The sequence below is a fragment of the Mobula birostris genome, chromosome 17 (genome assembly GCF_030028105.1).
Source record: "Mobula birostris isolate sMobBir1 chromosome 17, sMobBir1.hap1, whole genome shotgun sequence".
NCBI lineage: Eukaryota > Metazoa > Chordata > Chondrichthyes > Myliobatiformes > Myliobatidae > Mobula > Mobula birostris.
Genome location: NC_092386.1, coordinates 53,506,348 through 53,523,029, shown reverse-complemented (window position 1 = coordinate 53,523,029; position 16,682 = coordinate 53,506,348). Strand labels below are relative to the sequence as shown.

General features: G+C 43.1%; 1 protein-coding gene across 2 annotated transcripts in view; it reads left to right on the top strand.

Annotated features, from left to right (window-relative positions):
- Positions 1 to 16,682, top strand: part of slc12a2 (solute carrier family 12 member 2) — a 224,029-nt gene that overhangs the window by 48,968 nt on the left and 158,379 nt on the right. For both annotated transcript variants that reach the window (XM_072281724.1, XM_072281723.1), the window contains exon 2: positions 8,002 to 8,121. In XM_072281724.1, the coding sequence (XP_072137825.1) occupies positions 8,002 to 8,121 (120 nt within the window). The remainder of the gene's footprint in view (positions 1 to 8,001; positions 8,122 to 16,682) is intronic.

Here is a 16,682-nt window from a genome sequence, read left to right as displayed (position 1 = left end):
AATTTTTAGTATACAAGAAGGTATTTTACCTTTTCCTCAATAAGCAGCTTCGGTCTTGGTAGGGGTTAGTTTTTTTTGTAATAAATTAGTATATTTCAATATAACTTTGACTAACCTACATGAATACAGAGTAATGAGATTGTTATTATGAACAAATATAATGTAATTTGTAGTTTCGACCTTTATATATACTTTCTTGTACTCTGTATTCATTTATGTAGAAACTAATAGAAGTATTAAAAAGATATGTAAGACAAGAAAAACTTTTACATGATGCTAAACTTGCTCTTTTTTAAAGTTATAATTGATTCCACAACATACACAGCTCTTGGGTACTAGCATCTGTAGTATGCAGGATATCTTTAAGGAGCAGTACCACAGGAGGATGGTGTCCATCACTAAGGACCCCCACCACCCAGGACATGCCCCCTTCGCATTGTTACCGACAGGTAGAAGGTACAGAAGCCTTAAGGCATGCACCCAATGATTCAGGAGCAGCTTCTTCCACTCAGCCATCTGATTTTTAAATGAACTCATTTAAAAATTGAACTCATGAGCACTACCTCACTTCCTTTTTTAAAATTTATTTCTGTTTTTGCTCTACTTATTGAACTCAACTACTTAATATAATACTGTAATTCAGTTTTTTCCCTTTTCTAATAATATATATTGCATTTTACTGCTGCCGCAAAGTTAACAAATTTCACAACATATGCCGGTGATATTACACCTGATTTTGATCCTGAATACATCAGTTGCATGTTGGATGCGCGTTGGTTTTTTTTAGAATTGTGAAGTTTAAGACATTGAAGTTAATTCTTTTAAGCAGGTGACATGCACTGTTCTGAGTTTTTTAATTTAAGCTACTTGAACTTTTGCAGTTAGTATAAATATATATTGGAAAAAAAATACATGCTGCAGAAATGGCTAAGCAAAGGCAAGCCAAAGCTTTGGAGAAATGTGCATCTACAGTAGGAATACAGCAACAGAAGAATTGGAGAATAGAACAACGGGGGACAAAAAAGCTCTATGATCACAAAACCTATTCTTCAGGATTGCTTCCAGCACCATAAACATTATAGAAGAGTTGAAAATGCTTCCTGTCAAGATGTGTGTAGAATTCTATGTTAAGTTTATAGCACTTGCTGGAGTTTGAGGACCTTCTAGTAATGAATTTGGATTCATTTAAATTTTGTATCCATCCCACAACGTGAGGGAGTAAAAAATCTCTGGATTATGACTCTGTCATAATGTACAGACCTGTGAGTTTGTAAGTTGATTAGCTTGTATAAAGAAGCTGCCCCGTAGCCTGTTGGTCCTGGCTTTAATGCTGCGGTACAGTTTGCCAGATGGAAGCAGGTGAAACAGTTTATGGTTGGGGTGCCTGATGTTCCCGATGATCTTTCAGACCGCCTTTATGTACCTATCAAGGTTAATGCAGATACCGTACCAGGTGGCGATAAAGCCAGTCAAGATGCTGTCAATGGTGCCCCCTGTAGAAGGTCTGCAGAGGCCCTGTAGAATGGATCTTTCCAAAAGTGTTTTGGTTAATTCCCTTCAAATCATCATAGTTTTGGAATGACATCTATGTCAGTGCTCAATAAGTGCATTTTTAATATGGTGGCTCGTATCCTGTTACGTACATCTTAATAGAGCGAGATTCTAATTTTCTGTTTATATTCTGGGGATTGGATGACCTATTTCTAGACATTAATTATGTTGTGTAAGAAGCTTTTTACATGTAGGTGTGTAGAAACAATCTGTTTGCCCTGTTTCTCTCACTGGATAATTGTTCTAGCTGATTAGTTTGCTCATTTGTTGAACTTTGCTTTGTCTAGTTTGTTTTATCGACAATGAATTCATTGAGAAATGCCTTTTTAATAATACCACTTTTTCACAAAGTTCAACAGCCTTGTTTGCCTCAGTCGCATTTGATTTCAAAATCAATTTTGATATAATTTGTCATTTGGAATGTTACCACAATGGTTTAAATTTTCTTCAGTAAAGTATAAGTTGAATGAACTCCAGCAGGTTAAATAGCAACTGTAGGGGTAAAGGAATCTACCAGTGTTTCAGGTCAAGACTGGGAGGAGGAAAGATGGCCAGTATATAGAAGTGTGGGGAGGGGTGAAACTGGAATTGGTAAGTGGTGGGGGAAACCAGATGAGGGGGATGAATGGTGGGCAGATGTAGTTGTGTGTGATGGAAAAGGTGAACAAAAGGAGAGAGAACTTGGGAAATTTGGTAGCAGGGTGTTACCAGAAATGAGAAAATTCACTGTTCATATCATTGCATTCTTGGCTACCCAAATAGAATGTGAGGTGTTCCAGCTTGCATTTCGTGTTGCCATGGCAGAGGACAGACAAGCTGGTGTGGTGAGAACGGGAAGAGGAGTTGAAATGACATGCAATTGGAAATATCTTTTACACTTGTGTTTGTGTTGTATTTTGTAAATAATCTCTGCACCTTGTCTCAATGTCCATCTTTGTCATGACGGATGTGCACACCTATACATAATTCAAGTTTAAAATCCTGCTTTTCAAGACTATATTGCTAGAAAAGATTCCAATTATTTTTTTTTTGCTTTCTTTATGGTCATGTTAATCTGTGGTGTGAATTTTAGCAAAGGGTGTATTTAATTTTGATTTTTTATTCCTGTGATCTATACAATTTTATCTTAATGTATTATCGTCAAGAAGCTGAGTCTCTAACACTTCATTTTGTGCCTAACACTTAAAATTCCATAATGTTTTAAACTCGGCTCTGTTTTCAGTGCACCACTTGTATTATGTTTCTACTACCAACAAACCCTTCCTCCCATTAGTTCTATTTAAACTAATATACACAACATAGGATTTCTGAGCTTTTCTTTTTGTCTATACTTCCTTGTAGTTGTGTGCCATACTGTGTTTTAGTATGCTTGTAATCTAAATCCTTGCATTGCTTACCTAATGAGAATTGATCATTTGTCATTCTACGCACTCTTTTATCAGACTACTCAGCAGTTGTGCATTGAGTCATTCTATTTATCTTGAATATACTTGTGATAGTGGAAGCTACATTTTAATAACTTATCACATAACACTGGTACAAAGTTTATACTCTGGTAACTAAATCAAACACCATAGTTCTGTAAATTGCAATAAAATACATTTTTTAAGTTGCTTCTGATTTTTGTTATGCAGCTAGTAGTTTAACATTCATTTGTAGCAATTTTAAATAAACTGCAATCATAAAGCAACTTGCTTCAATGAACCGTGCACAAGACCAAGGCAAGTTGTGTAATTATATTGTAATTTTACCTTAATGACTGCTGTTAAATGCCAGTTGGTTAATGATTCTGAAATTAAGACTTGTACTTGGTCACTTGTGTTGCATTACAAAGATCTGGAGAGAGGTCACTCTGCAAGTGACCATTTTAACTTGACAAAATGGGGAAATAAAAACCTTGTGTTTTAGGATTAAATGTTCAGTTGGTTAGAACAGTTGTAATATTTATTGCAACTAGTTTCAGTTGAAGGTCCTGGATGGATTACGATGGACAGAATTGGAAGAGCTGCTGGAGACTAGATTGATTCATAGAAGATTTTGAGGATCTTATCAGAATGGTGACAGAGAGGATGCTTTCTTTTGTGAGACAATGTAGAACTAGGACATACCCCATTTAAGACAGATGAAGTGGAGTTTTGAGAGTTGAAGTTTTCGATATCTTTTTAAAAGGCTAATGGATGCAGAGTCTTTAGATAAATTTTTAAGGCAAAGTTAGTGATAAATAGCATTGGCATAAACTTGACTCTTCTCATAGCAAATTCTATGTGTGGTGAGCCAATACTTAGTTCAAAATCAGTTACTTTCCAGTTTTATCTCATGACTTTATCCTTGAAGGGTTTCACCATGTAAATAGTTCTAGTTTCCTCTTCATACCAGCTACCCACTACAATCTCCATGTTGGGTGAGCTCTGAACAATTCACTCGTATTACTTGAACTACATTTTCAAAAAAATTCCACAGCCCCGTTTTGTTTAGTGAACTTTTATATTCTATGTTGTAGCAGTCTAAGTGGAACTCTTAATTCATTTCCTTGCAACTCTAATCAGATAACAGTAGGCAAAAAGTGCTTATTGTATTTGTAACAATGGACAATATTTTGTATCTTCCTGTAAGCCAGTTGTTCATGATACAATAGCCTGGTATTATACACTGGAGATTATTGTACTTCCCCTGTAGAATGTTTTCTAAGCTGCACATTTGTGTATTGTGCACTATTTAAGTGGCACCCACATGCACCAGGAGTGGACAGTGGTCTTCTTGTGCTAAATTTGAAATCACGCGCATCTAAGACATTGTACTGTGTGGAAAGAAAATGTGTGTTTAGCGTTGGGATTATTTTCTGTTCTAGTTATTGAATGATCATTCTCAGTTGTTTACCAGTTCATTCAGCAATCTTGCTTGTTGTAGCTAACTGTAATTCATTTAGTTCCAACTAAACTTAGCTAAGTGTAATTCGTATGTCACTGCTACTTGCTTGGATATATTCTAATATATTTCCTATATTCGTTTTAATACAACTTTGATACATTTTTATTGATTTTTAGTTCTCATTGGTTGCATTTTGCTCTTGACCTTGTTTGATGTTGATCCACGAAGCCATTGCAGTGTTAACTAAGAATATACATACCTACATCCATGCCTTTGCAAACTGGAACCAAGTCTCCTCCAACCGCTTTTTATATCCTCAGAATTGTTATTCAAACTATTCTTTTTTTTAATTAAAAAAACCTTCTTAACGCTTTAATCAATAAGTGATCAGTACTAGCTATCCTTAAAATGAAGCTGGATATATTGTATAATGTAACATGGATTGAAAGCTCCAAAAATATTTAAATGATTTTCAACAATGTTCCCTCTAAGGTGTGCACGCACATATCTTTTGCTACTAGCGCACAAAGGAATTTAAACTGCACACAAAAAGGTTGTCACCCTCTACCACATTGGCATGTGAAGTATATTAAACGCGATCTTACACAATCACATTTCCTTTTCCAATTTCTGATGTAGACAGTGTTAACAGCATGGAGTTTGTGATGATGTGTCTGCAGATTTTAGAACTGGCTTATTTATACTGTTTCTATGGAAGAAATTATTCAGTGCGCACATGTTGTTGTCACTGGGCAAAAAATTGCACAGCACAAGATTTTTGCGCACACTTGTCATTACAAATTAGAGGGAGCATTAATTTTCAACGTTATTTCTTTGATTTAATGAATCAGTTGAAAGCCTTTACTGATTCTGCAAAGGGTTGGATATCTTTATATAAAAAAAAATCAAGTAACATTTCACAAAAAACATGTACAACCATCCAGATGTACACTGAGTAAAGTTTGTTCTTTTGAAGCAAATTGTCACTGATCACCTTTTGTCCTTTATATGACAGGATGAACTATATACAGGTGTCCCCTGCTTTTCGAGCGTTCGCTTTACGAAACCTCACTGTTACGAAAGACCTATATTAGTTACCTGTTTTCGCTAACAGAAGGTGTTTTCACTGTTATGAGAAAAGGCAGCGCACCCCGAACAGCCGCTCTCCCCTGGATTCAGAACTGCATTCTCGCCGGCATTGTTTAAACACGTGCCTGTGAGCATCCGTTAGCAAGATGAGTTCTACGTTATCAGAAAAGCCTAAAAGAGATCGTAAGGGCTCTTAGCGTACACTTACACTTAGCGTAAAACTAGACATAATTAAGCATTTCAATCGTGGTGAACGAAGTAAGGGTAAAGTGAGTTTGGCTTGTGAAAGTTGACGAAGATGATTTTGAAGAGGTTTTGGCATCCCATGACCAAGAACTGATTGATGAAGAGCTGATGCAATTGGAAGAGGAAAGGATAACAATTGAAAACGAATGCAGTAGCAAACGGACCGGAAGTGACCGTGAGATTTTCGCTGCAATGATAAAGTACGACTTTAATTTTGAAAGGGTACATCGCCTTAGGGCATATTTGCAAGATGGTTTGAGTCCTTACAAAGAATTGTATGATAGAAAAATGCGCGAGGCTAAGCAGTCAAGCAAGCCTTCCACATCAGCCACAGCAGACGACGAACCTCAACCTTCAACATCAAGGCAGGCAGAGATAGAAGAAGATGGCCTGTCTGCCCTGATGGAAACAGATGACGAGATGGCACCCCAGTGTCCCACCACTCCAACCCCCAAGCCGCGGACAGATACCGATCCACGAAGAATGCCGCGGTAGCCGGGACACACCCAGCACATCTTTAAGAAAAAAAGCCGAAATAAACAAGCTAATTAATTAGGTGCCACCCGGCACATAAATATCGGCCCAGATCAGAGGCGATTGCCGATTGTGTCGCCTCTGATCTGGGCTGACATTTACGTGCTGGGTGGCACCTAATTAATTAGCTTGTTTATTTTGACTTTTTTCTTAAAGGTGTGCTGGGTGCATCCTGGCCACTGCTAGACCGCTACATTCTTCGCGGATCGGTATCGGGTCGCTGCCCGGAGGGTGGGGGCCACTGCAACACCCCAACCTCTGACGACTCAGCCTAACACACCATCATCGGTGTGCTCGATGTCTTCCCGATACTACAGTATACATACATTATTTCTACTTTATATAGGCTGTGTATTTTTAGGTGTTATTTGGTATGATTAAAGCTTAAAGGTTACTGGAGAGAGAGTTTTTGCCGAGAGCGCTTGCGCTGTGTTTCTGCTGAGAGCGCTTGCGTGAGATTTTCGCTACGGAGAACAGTGCAAGCAATGATTGTAGAGAAGTATTTCTACTTTATATAGGCGGTGTATTTATCATATTATTCCTGCTTTTACTATATGTTACTGTTATTTTAGGTTTTATGTGTTATTTGGCATGATTTGGTAGGTTATTTTTGGGTCTGCGAATGCTCACAAATTTTCCCCATATAAATAAATGGTAATTGCTTCTTCGCTTTACGGCATTCTGGCTTACGAACCGTTTCATAGGAACGCTTTACCTTCGGGTGGTGGGGGAAACCTGTATAGAACTTTTGAAACACTTTGCACAGATACATTGAAGGTTGGCTTCCTGGGAACTTTTATCACTGTCAATTGAGTGGTTTAAAATACCTCAATTTTAAATATTCTAAATTAAAAATAAGAGAAAAGTAAAACAGCTATATTTTAATCCATTTTCTTTGTAATCTGCAGGTTTAAAACTATTGAAATTGTTGCAGTCCACAAGTTTGCAACAAATTTAACTCCCATTTTTCATGTCTGTCTCATACCTATGTTTATTTCAAGGTCTCAGGCATGCATGTATACTAGGCCTTGAATCATTGGTGGCTAAAAGTACAAACTAAGGACTTCTGCTGCCCTTTGTTTTGTAAAACCTTTTGTCCTAGTTGTGTGAAAGCAATATGTGGCTAAGATTTAGAGCAGTAATTTTCTTGTATAGTGTGCATTTTACTCTTGAATAGAGGCAGCTACTTTGAAAATGTGGCAAGTTTTTTGTGAGGGAGTGCATCTTGCTGTGTGATGCTGCTTATTTTTTATGGCTATGGGTTTGCAAACAAACAAATAATGAATAATAGAAGATCAAACTGTCAGTCTGTTAATCTTCTTGCAATTACACATTTTGAAACTACCAAACCTTTATGACTACAGACGTCATAAGAGCTGACCCTTCTCTATCAAAGTTTGTCTGCTGTAAATGTTAGTTATCATCACATTGTAAAGAATGATAACTGCTTGCTTTGTACACAATTTAACTTTGGTGTCACAGGCATGAATGAATGTAATTAACTATGAAATTTAAAAATATTAACAATTTCCTCTTGCTGTCAGAATGTATTCCTTTCTCCTAAAGTTTAATAAAGCAACAGCTATTAATAATGTGGGGTATTTTTAATTTCTTGAAAAATACTGTGCAGGGTACTGGATTGCATTCTTACTGGCATGCATTGTGAACTGTGGATTGGTGATACTAAGATCAAAACCTTTTCTTGCCATTCAGGAGCCTTTTGAAGATGGTTTTGTAAATGGAGAAGAAAGCAGTCCAGCTGAAGATGCAGTATCAAAACATGTTCCTGACAGTAAAGGTGTTGTAAAGTTTGGCTGGATTAAAGGTGTGCTGGTGAGTAACCACTAATTGTTTTCAATGAGCAACAAGTGCCTGCTGCTGAACTCAGCTGCTAACCCTACACTCAGGTTGGAGGAACAACACCTTATATTCTGTCTGGGTAGCCTCCAACCTGATGGCATGAACATTGATTTCTCTAACTTCTGTTAATGCTCCTCCTCCCCTTCTTACCCCATCCCTGATTTATTATTTATTTGTTTGCTTATTTTTTTCCTCTAATTCCCTCTCACAATAACTCTTTGCCTGTTCTCCATCTTTGTCTGGTGCTCCCCTCCCTCTTTCTTTCTTCCAAGGCCTTCCGTCCCATGATACTGCCCCTTCTCCAGCCTTGTATCCCTTTTGCCAATCAACTTCCCAGCTCTTGGCTTCATCCCTCCTCCTCCTGTCTTCTCCTATCATTTCAGGTCTCCCCCTCCCCCTCCCCCTTTCAAATCTCTTAGTATCTCTTTTTTTTCCCATTAGTCCTCACGAAAGGTCTTGACCTGAAACATCGACTGTACTTCTTCCTAGAGATGCTCCCTGGCCTGCTGCGTTCCCCCAGCATTTTGTGTGTGCTGCTTGGATTTCCAGCATCTGCAGATTTTTTTTTGCTGCTAAGTATTGGGATACGTCAACTGTTCTAACCCCATTGCTCATTGAGCTTTCCAAGTCTCGTGGACTTTAGATTTCCAGTAAATGGTTATGGATTCAGTTTTGTGGGGATGCCCCCTCCAGTTTGCAAAAAAAAAACTAATTCCTTGTTCTTGTAACTACTGATAATGTGTTTTGAAGATATACTGTTTATAATAATTAAAAATTAACCTTTGCACCAATAGTTTTAATAGATGTTAACTGCCAGGGTGAAACTACATTGTGTGAACTTGAGCAAAACAGAAATAGAGAAGTTTTCTGTTCAAAAATAAACTTCATTCTCTGTAATTCTACATGTGATTTATTTATTTTAACTATACCCCGTGTAGCTTGCACAAAAGGTCGGGAATGTTAGCCATTTCAGTCCACGCATCTGGAAAAACCAAGGAATTGTTAGTGTATAAAGAAAGCGAGGGGTGTAAACAACTTTTGTTTTGGGGAGGTACGGGGTCAGGAATGGAGTATTGTTGGCGTATGGAGTGCTTGTAATGGGGGTAAACAACAATATCATAGTTTCAATGAATGCTGTGTTGCGGATTTGAGTCAGCAGTGATTTAAAGGCATTTTGGATGGTGGATGATAGGGGAGTGGAGTTTTGAAATTAAGGGCAGGTTGAAATATCAAATTAAGGATTAAAAAAAATCCTTTTGAGGGGGTTCTTGGTGTGGTATTCTCACATTGACTCTGCTGCTATAACAGTTTGAAAAATTGAATTTAATCTGCAAATGCTTTGGTTTCTGTTGCATCTCGAAGACTTGTGGGTTAGCAGGTTAATTTGGGAGGGGGGGTGAGGGCAGGAGTTTATAGGACAAAGGGGGTTAATGAAGGATTGGTGTAATTGGGTGGTGGTTGTTTGGTATGGCCTTTGGAAGAGCCTGTCTGCCTGCAGTGTGACTCTAACTCTAATCTGTACTTATTAGAAGAAATTCCATTTGACTGAATATTGCTATGGCCTTTTCATCATGAGTGTGGATAAGAAAAAAATCTATTTAACTTCTGATAAGGTCTTTAGAGCCAAATATTTTTCATATTCAATTAATCTGAATCTCATTGATGTATTAAAATAATTACTGCAAAAATAGAAGGTTATGGTGCTAGTTATCTGCCAGAAGGATTGTTAGAAATGTTTTGCACAAATAAAATCTGCGATATTCACTGTAGAAAATGAGGCCAGTCAACACAAACACACTATATAGGGATTTTGGTAGAGGAATTTCAAGTGACCTTTTTTAATATAAAAATCTCTCTTTCAGCATGTCTTTCAACATATCTTTCAGCATTCTGCAGATTTTTTAAAAAGTCATCCAAAATTGCTCTAAAACTATGATACTATCTGCTACCCCCAGCATATTACATCTACACTTCAAGTAACTTTGTATTTCCTTAAATCAGTTATCAACCTGTAGGTTTTCTTTAAATCTTGACCTTTTCTAGATGCAGGATGTGAAATCTGGGATCGTTTTTTCCCCTCATTTTGTTTCTTTTATGAAAACCGGACTGCATGTACAAGAAGAGCATTCAGTAGTGCTATGCCTCAGTATGTTGGTAGCCCAGTGCTGCATCAGTCAATTTTTCTCCTTCACAGCTTCAGAAAATAGGGCTTGATCCTGACTTTTGGGTGCTGTTTTCATGAGGCCCTTCTGTTGGTTGGGATGACCATGGCTGTTGTGTCTCGGCTTTCTATGTGATACACAACCCAGTACATACGCCAGGGCAGTATGATATGGAGAGCAAGCTGTTGCCCATGTAGCCCCCACCCCCATGCAGCTGACAAATCCAGAGGAATAGCAGAGCCAATACAATTTGGCACCAGTGGTATCGCAGGAGTTGACGGTCAATGTTGAACTCAACGTATGACTGCCTGAGGGACTCCAGCTCTGAGATTTCTCCTGGATTTAGTCCTTGTGCCTTTCCCATGAGTGGGAATAGCCACAAGGCAGCGGAGGTCTGAGATCGGTTTTCCTTCTAGATGAGCTGCAGCCATGGCTGAAAAGCCCCATCTGTCCGAAGCGACTCGTTTTAAGTTCCAGCCACCCGCCTTTTCCCCTTCTTCTCTCAGTAGAAATGCTTCTCCTGGGCTTGGTAACTAATCAACACGTGAAGGCCAGGAGCTGGACTTGGTTGTCAGAGGCTATTTGAGGTGCAAGTCTTTGGAGCATTTAATAGATTGTTGGAGCTTATCCCCACTAACTTCCCTGGCTATAAGAGCCTTAATAAACCATGAATACCATGAATGTTCTGCATGAACTCAGGTTTGTGGATCACCGGGTTCTCTTTTAGGGAAGTATGACATGTATAAAAATTATCTTTTTAATGCAGGAACTCTAGGGGGAACCAATACGCTTATCGGCAGATTTGTTAGAGCTGTTGGGAAGATTTGCCCTAACTGGTAAATTAAGATGGGATAGGAATTGGAGTGAAAGGGCAGAGCATGGGGCATTTGGTATACAAGGTAGAGCATCATGTACTGTGGCTTTTACCAAGTGTTATAGTCGAATCTGAATAAAACCTGGGAGACCAGCTTCTTATTGTCACCACAGATTATTGCGCATTCTCCTGCAGGAGTTTGAGACCCAGTTATCAAAAGGAAGGCACATAAGTACTGCCGCCATCTGACGAGTGGTCTCTTCCCCCTCTCTCCCCGTCAGTCGTATATTTATACATTACATTACTGTTGCAAGATGTCATTTGAACTGGTACGCCCACCAAGTTAGTTGGTGCAAAACTTAGTTACAGATAAGAGAGTCTGCTAAAGCAAGGTTTAATTACAGATGGATGTGCTGTCCAGTCCTTATCAGTTATTCTCCTTTGCTAGGCCCTGACTTAATTATAGATGGATATTCATTCCTGTCCTTATCGATGAGTCCTCCTCTTTCCCCCTACTCAAACGAGGGTACAATGTATAATTTATCAAATTCTCAATGTCTCTCTGCAAATTAAGAGAGAACTGGTGTAGGCCAGGTTTTTTTTTAAGCTAACACTGAAGACAGAATTTACTTTAGTTCAAAATTTCCTGTTCAGTCCCAATTATTCTTTTAGCCAGAGATTACCAAGGTTCAAAATGATTTTTTTAAATCCTCAATTCCTCATTCCCTCCTTTTTATCATTTCATGATAAATCTCAGGGCCCAAAGGTTACAATCGGATCCCACAGCTGAAGCAGCTAGCCACCAGTGGCCACAAGCATTGCAATACAAGAATGACAGCAATTACAATAAGTACAATACTTCCACAATGTAATAGTACACCACTGATATCCCCGAAGAAGCTCTCAAACGACCATCATCCTGTCCCGCTGCCAAACTCATGCAACCCCAGTCCTATGTTATGAATGTAACGTTCCGTTATTTTGGCTCGTGTATGTCTAGGGGAAATCCCGCCCAGCACCTGCTTCAGCAGTCCCCTCAGGGTCAATCGTCGCCCGAATCAATCACAAACATCAATCATCAGCCAGCACACCCAGTAAATTTTAACACATACACTTTATAGATATTACTAATTCTAGGGCATTAATATACATGTGATACAGAGAGGAAAGTAATGAAAAAAAAAGGCGCCAACACTTATTCAAAGTCCAAGTTCTTCGCGCGCTACCGTTGGAGCTCAAGTTCGACGTCAGACGACCACCCGAATTCCGTCGACCCACGGCTCGGGACCACCCGAAGTGATCGACCGGAGCCTCTCCGCACGTCCGCCGTCCTCCTCGTCTCTCCTCCCGACTCCCCGCCAAAACTCAGTCCACAGTCATATCATACAGCATGGCATCCGAAAACAAAACGATACATAACCACCCATTGGCTAATAGCACCCTCTTATCACCCTCTAAACCACAATAAACTGCTAGCGCAAACTCTCTGCAGCGTTAAAACACAACAAAGCCGCATTCCACAGATTAACATAACAAAAATCGCCATTTTAAATGTAACAAAAGAAAGACCCCGTACACTCTCCCCCCACCTAAAAAAAGTCATGCCCTCATGACGTTAACAGAATTCACTAGTACTCCTTGTAAAACACAAAACCCAACCCAGGTGCATAAAGCAGTGACATAACTTTGCAGGGCAGTAGAGATCACACCCTGCTCTCCCGGCGCTATATAAGTGAGTCTTTCCGGGGGATGCCTACTCCTCTGAGGCCTCAGGACTTCCTCTGTGGACTCTCCCTGTTCAGACACCCCAGGTGACCCCTCGAGCCGATCTGTCGGACCTTCCCCTTCACCGGGATCCCTCTGCCCCGGTGAGCCCTCTGGCTCGGGTTCTGCCTCCACCCTCTCCTCCCCCAATGCCGGCTGTAATACAGGCGGCTCTGCAACACCCTCCCTCGGTCCCCCTGACTCAGTGATGGAAGGGCCAAGAGTCTCTTCTCCCCGCACCGGGGAATCAGCGAACGGAAGCAGGTACCACACGTCCGAATCATCATCTTCCGATGACGTATCCCTTCTCGAGGTGGGGACCGGCCCCGTTTTCTTCGCAGCGGCCTCTTCCCGCGCCCCGCGCCCTCGCAGAGTCCTCGTACTAGGAGTAAACTCCCATTCGGACTCTAGGTCCATCTTCACCTCTCGACCCAGAGGCAACAGGTGGTTCCGATGGAGTACCTTGACAGGCCCCTGCCCGCCCTCAGGTCTCACCCGGTAAACCGGGAGATTCGGCATCTGACTCTCCACCACATATGGGGTGGCTGCCCAACGGTCCGCCAACTTGTGCTTACCCTGTAGTCCTAAATTCCGGATGAGGACTCGGTCTCCCGGCAATAGCTGGACGAACTTTACCTTCTGATCATACCTCCTTTTATTCCGCTGGTTCTGCTTGGTGGCTGCCGCCTCAGCCAACTCGTACGCCCTTTTCAACTCTCTCCTCATATCGGACACGTACTTCAGACATGGCTTCGAAGGTATTTCCCCCGCTTCAGTCCCAAAACACAGATCAATGGGCAACCTCGCTTCCCGTCCGAACATCAGATAGTAGGGCGAGTACCCCGTAGCATCATTGCGAGTACAATTGTAACAATGAACCAAATGGGCGATGTGCTGACTCCACTTACTCTTCCGTCCAATCTCCAAGGTGCCGAGCATGTCCAGCAGGGTCCGGTTAAACCTCTCGGGCTGAGGATCACCCTGAGGGTGATAGGGGGTGGTTCTGGACTTTTCAACCCCAAGCATATCCAGCAATTCATGGATAAGCCTGCTCTCGAAGTCCCGTCCCTGATCACTGTGGATCCGCCGGGGAAGGCCATAATGAACAAAGTACTTCTCCCATAACACCTTCGCCACTGTAGTCGCTTTCTGATCCTTAGTAGGAAAAGCCTGCGCATATCTAGTGTAGTGATCCGTGAGGACCAAAACATTCGCGGTATTGCTGGTGTCCGGCTCAATAGACAGGAAATCCATACACACCAGGTCCATGGGTCCTGCACTCTGCAAGTGGGATAACGGAGCCGCCTGCGCAGGCAAGGTCTTCCTCCTGACGCAACGGCTACAGGTCTTACAGTATTCTTCCACCTCCCCCCTCATCCGGGGCCAGTAAAACCGGTCCTTGACTAATCCATAGGTCTTCTCTACCCCTAAGTGCCCGGAATCATCATGTAGAGCCTGAAGCACAGCCTTTCGATACTTCTCGGGCATGACCAGCTGCCAGCGCCGGGGGTGGTCCGGAGGCGAAGTGACTCGGTACAGGACGTGGTTCTTCAGCTTCAACCGGGGCCACTCCTTCAGTAGTAGAGGAACGGAGGCATGTTTCGCCTTCTCCACCTGCCCCATATCACCCTGGCTAACCGCGTACCAGATAGTGCCAAGGCTTGGGTCATCACGCTGAGCCGCCTGTACTTCCTGGTGACTCAACTCCGGCAGCTGCCGGTTCCTCAGAGCAGTCACATTACAGTAACCAGTGGGCAGCGCGTCACCGTCAGCCCCCAGTTGATCTACTGCCCGATCCGTTCCCATCTGTGCTCCTACTTCCCCGTCGCTCCCAACTTGACACATGGCCTTTACTCCCTGGGCAGGGACACTCTTCCACTCCTCGGCCGTGCCCGACTCGTCGTGCGCCCGACGAGACAGGGCATCTGCATCGATGTTCCGACTCCCCGGGCGGTACTTCAGGCTGAACTCATAGGCAGACAAGGCTGCTACCCACCGGTGCCCAGTAGCGTCCAGCTTCGCCGAAGTCAGGATATAAGTGAGGGGGTTGTTATCAGTTCTCACTTCAAACTGGGCCCCGTATAGGTAGTCACTCAACTTGTCTACCACCGCCCATTTCAATGCCAAGAACTCCAGCTTGTGAGTGGGATAGTTTCTCTCAGATGGCGACAAGCTCCGACTGACAAACGCCACTGGCCTCAATCCGTTTCCCTGTTCCTGGTACAGAACAGCCCCAAGACCCTCGTGACTGGCATCAGTGTGTAGAACATACGGCTTCCGGGGATCAGCAAAAGCCAACACTGGGGCCTGTGTCAGCGCCCTTTTTAGAGATTGGAACGCCTCCTCACATTGAGCATCCCACCTCACTCCAAAAGGCTCCCCCGGGTTCAAGTATCCTCCTACCTCCGACCCTCGGTCTCCCTTCCTCCTCCTCCCCCCCATAGGTGGATAGCCACACAACAGCTGGTTCAATGGATGACTCATTTTCGCATATCCTTTCACGAATCGCCGGTAATATCCGCAAAACCCCAAAAACGAGCGTAAGGCGCTCACCTTCTGAGGTCTCGGCCAGGTGGTGACTGCGGCTATCTTATCCGGATCGGTGGCCACTCCATTTCGCGAGATTATGTGCCCAACATAACTGACTGACGTCTTACAGAACTGGCATTTATCCAGGGAAAGTTTTAACCCTTCCTCTTTCAGCCGACTCAGCACCTTCAGCAGCCGCTCCTCATGTTCCTCCAACGTAGATCCGAACACTATCAGGTCGTCCAGGTACACCAATACCTCCAGCAGGTTCATGTCCCCCACTGTCCGCTCCATGAGCCGCTGAAAGGTGGCTGGGGCCCCCGAGATACCTTGGGGCATTCGTTCGAACTGGAAAAACCCCAGGGGACAGATAAAGGCTGTCTTCTCCTTATCAGTCTCGCTCATCGGAATCTGGTAATACCCACTCCGCAAATCCAATACACTGAACCACTGTGCACCACTTAGACAGGCCAATGCATCTTCCACCCTCGGGACCGTATATTGGTCGGGAACAGTGCGGCGGTTCAGGGTCCTATAGTCCACGCACATGCGTACCTTCCCATTTTTCTTCCTTGCCACCACTATGGGGGACGCATATGGGCTTCGGGCCTCCGCAATAATCCCGGCATCTTTCAACTGCCGCAAGTGCTGCCGCACATCCTCCACATCTGCTGGGGCCAACCGCCGCGACCTCTCCCTAAACGGGGTGTCATTTGTTACCCGAATGGTGTGCCGAGTGCTCTTGGAAAACCCTACATCAAACTCGCCCTGAGAAAAGACATCCCCTAACTTCAGCATCTTCTCCACCAGCCTGCTCTTATACGCCGGCGGTACAGGGGAGTTTTCAAAATTAAAGGCCTCCTCGGTCAGCCGCCCCCCGTCTCCCAATAGTTCTCTTCCAGTGGGCTTCACAGGGGCGCTGGACATCACCGTCACCGGGAACAAGTGCGCGAGGGGCATCCCGCGCTTAAAGGTGATCTCCCTCTCCGTTATGTTCCGTATCATCACCCCCATCCGCCGTGCCTGTACAGCTGAGGGCCTCTGCAATTCAGGTCTCACCAGCGCCCCAGCCGGGAACCAGAACTCCCTTTCCAGGTCGTCGGGGGCGTCTACTAGCAGGGCCTCTCCCGGCGGCAATCCGGGGAATCTGGGGGTTCCCATCACTAATGCCGCCTCCCCTGGCTGTATCACCTTAGGCCTCGCCTGAGTGCACCACACCGTCCCTCGTTTGCACTCCGGGTCCAGCCCCTGGGGGTCACTCACTC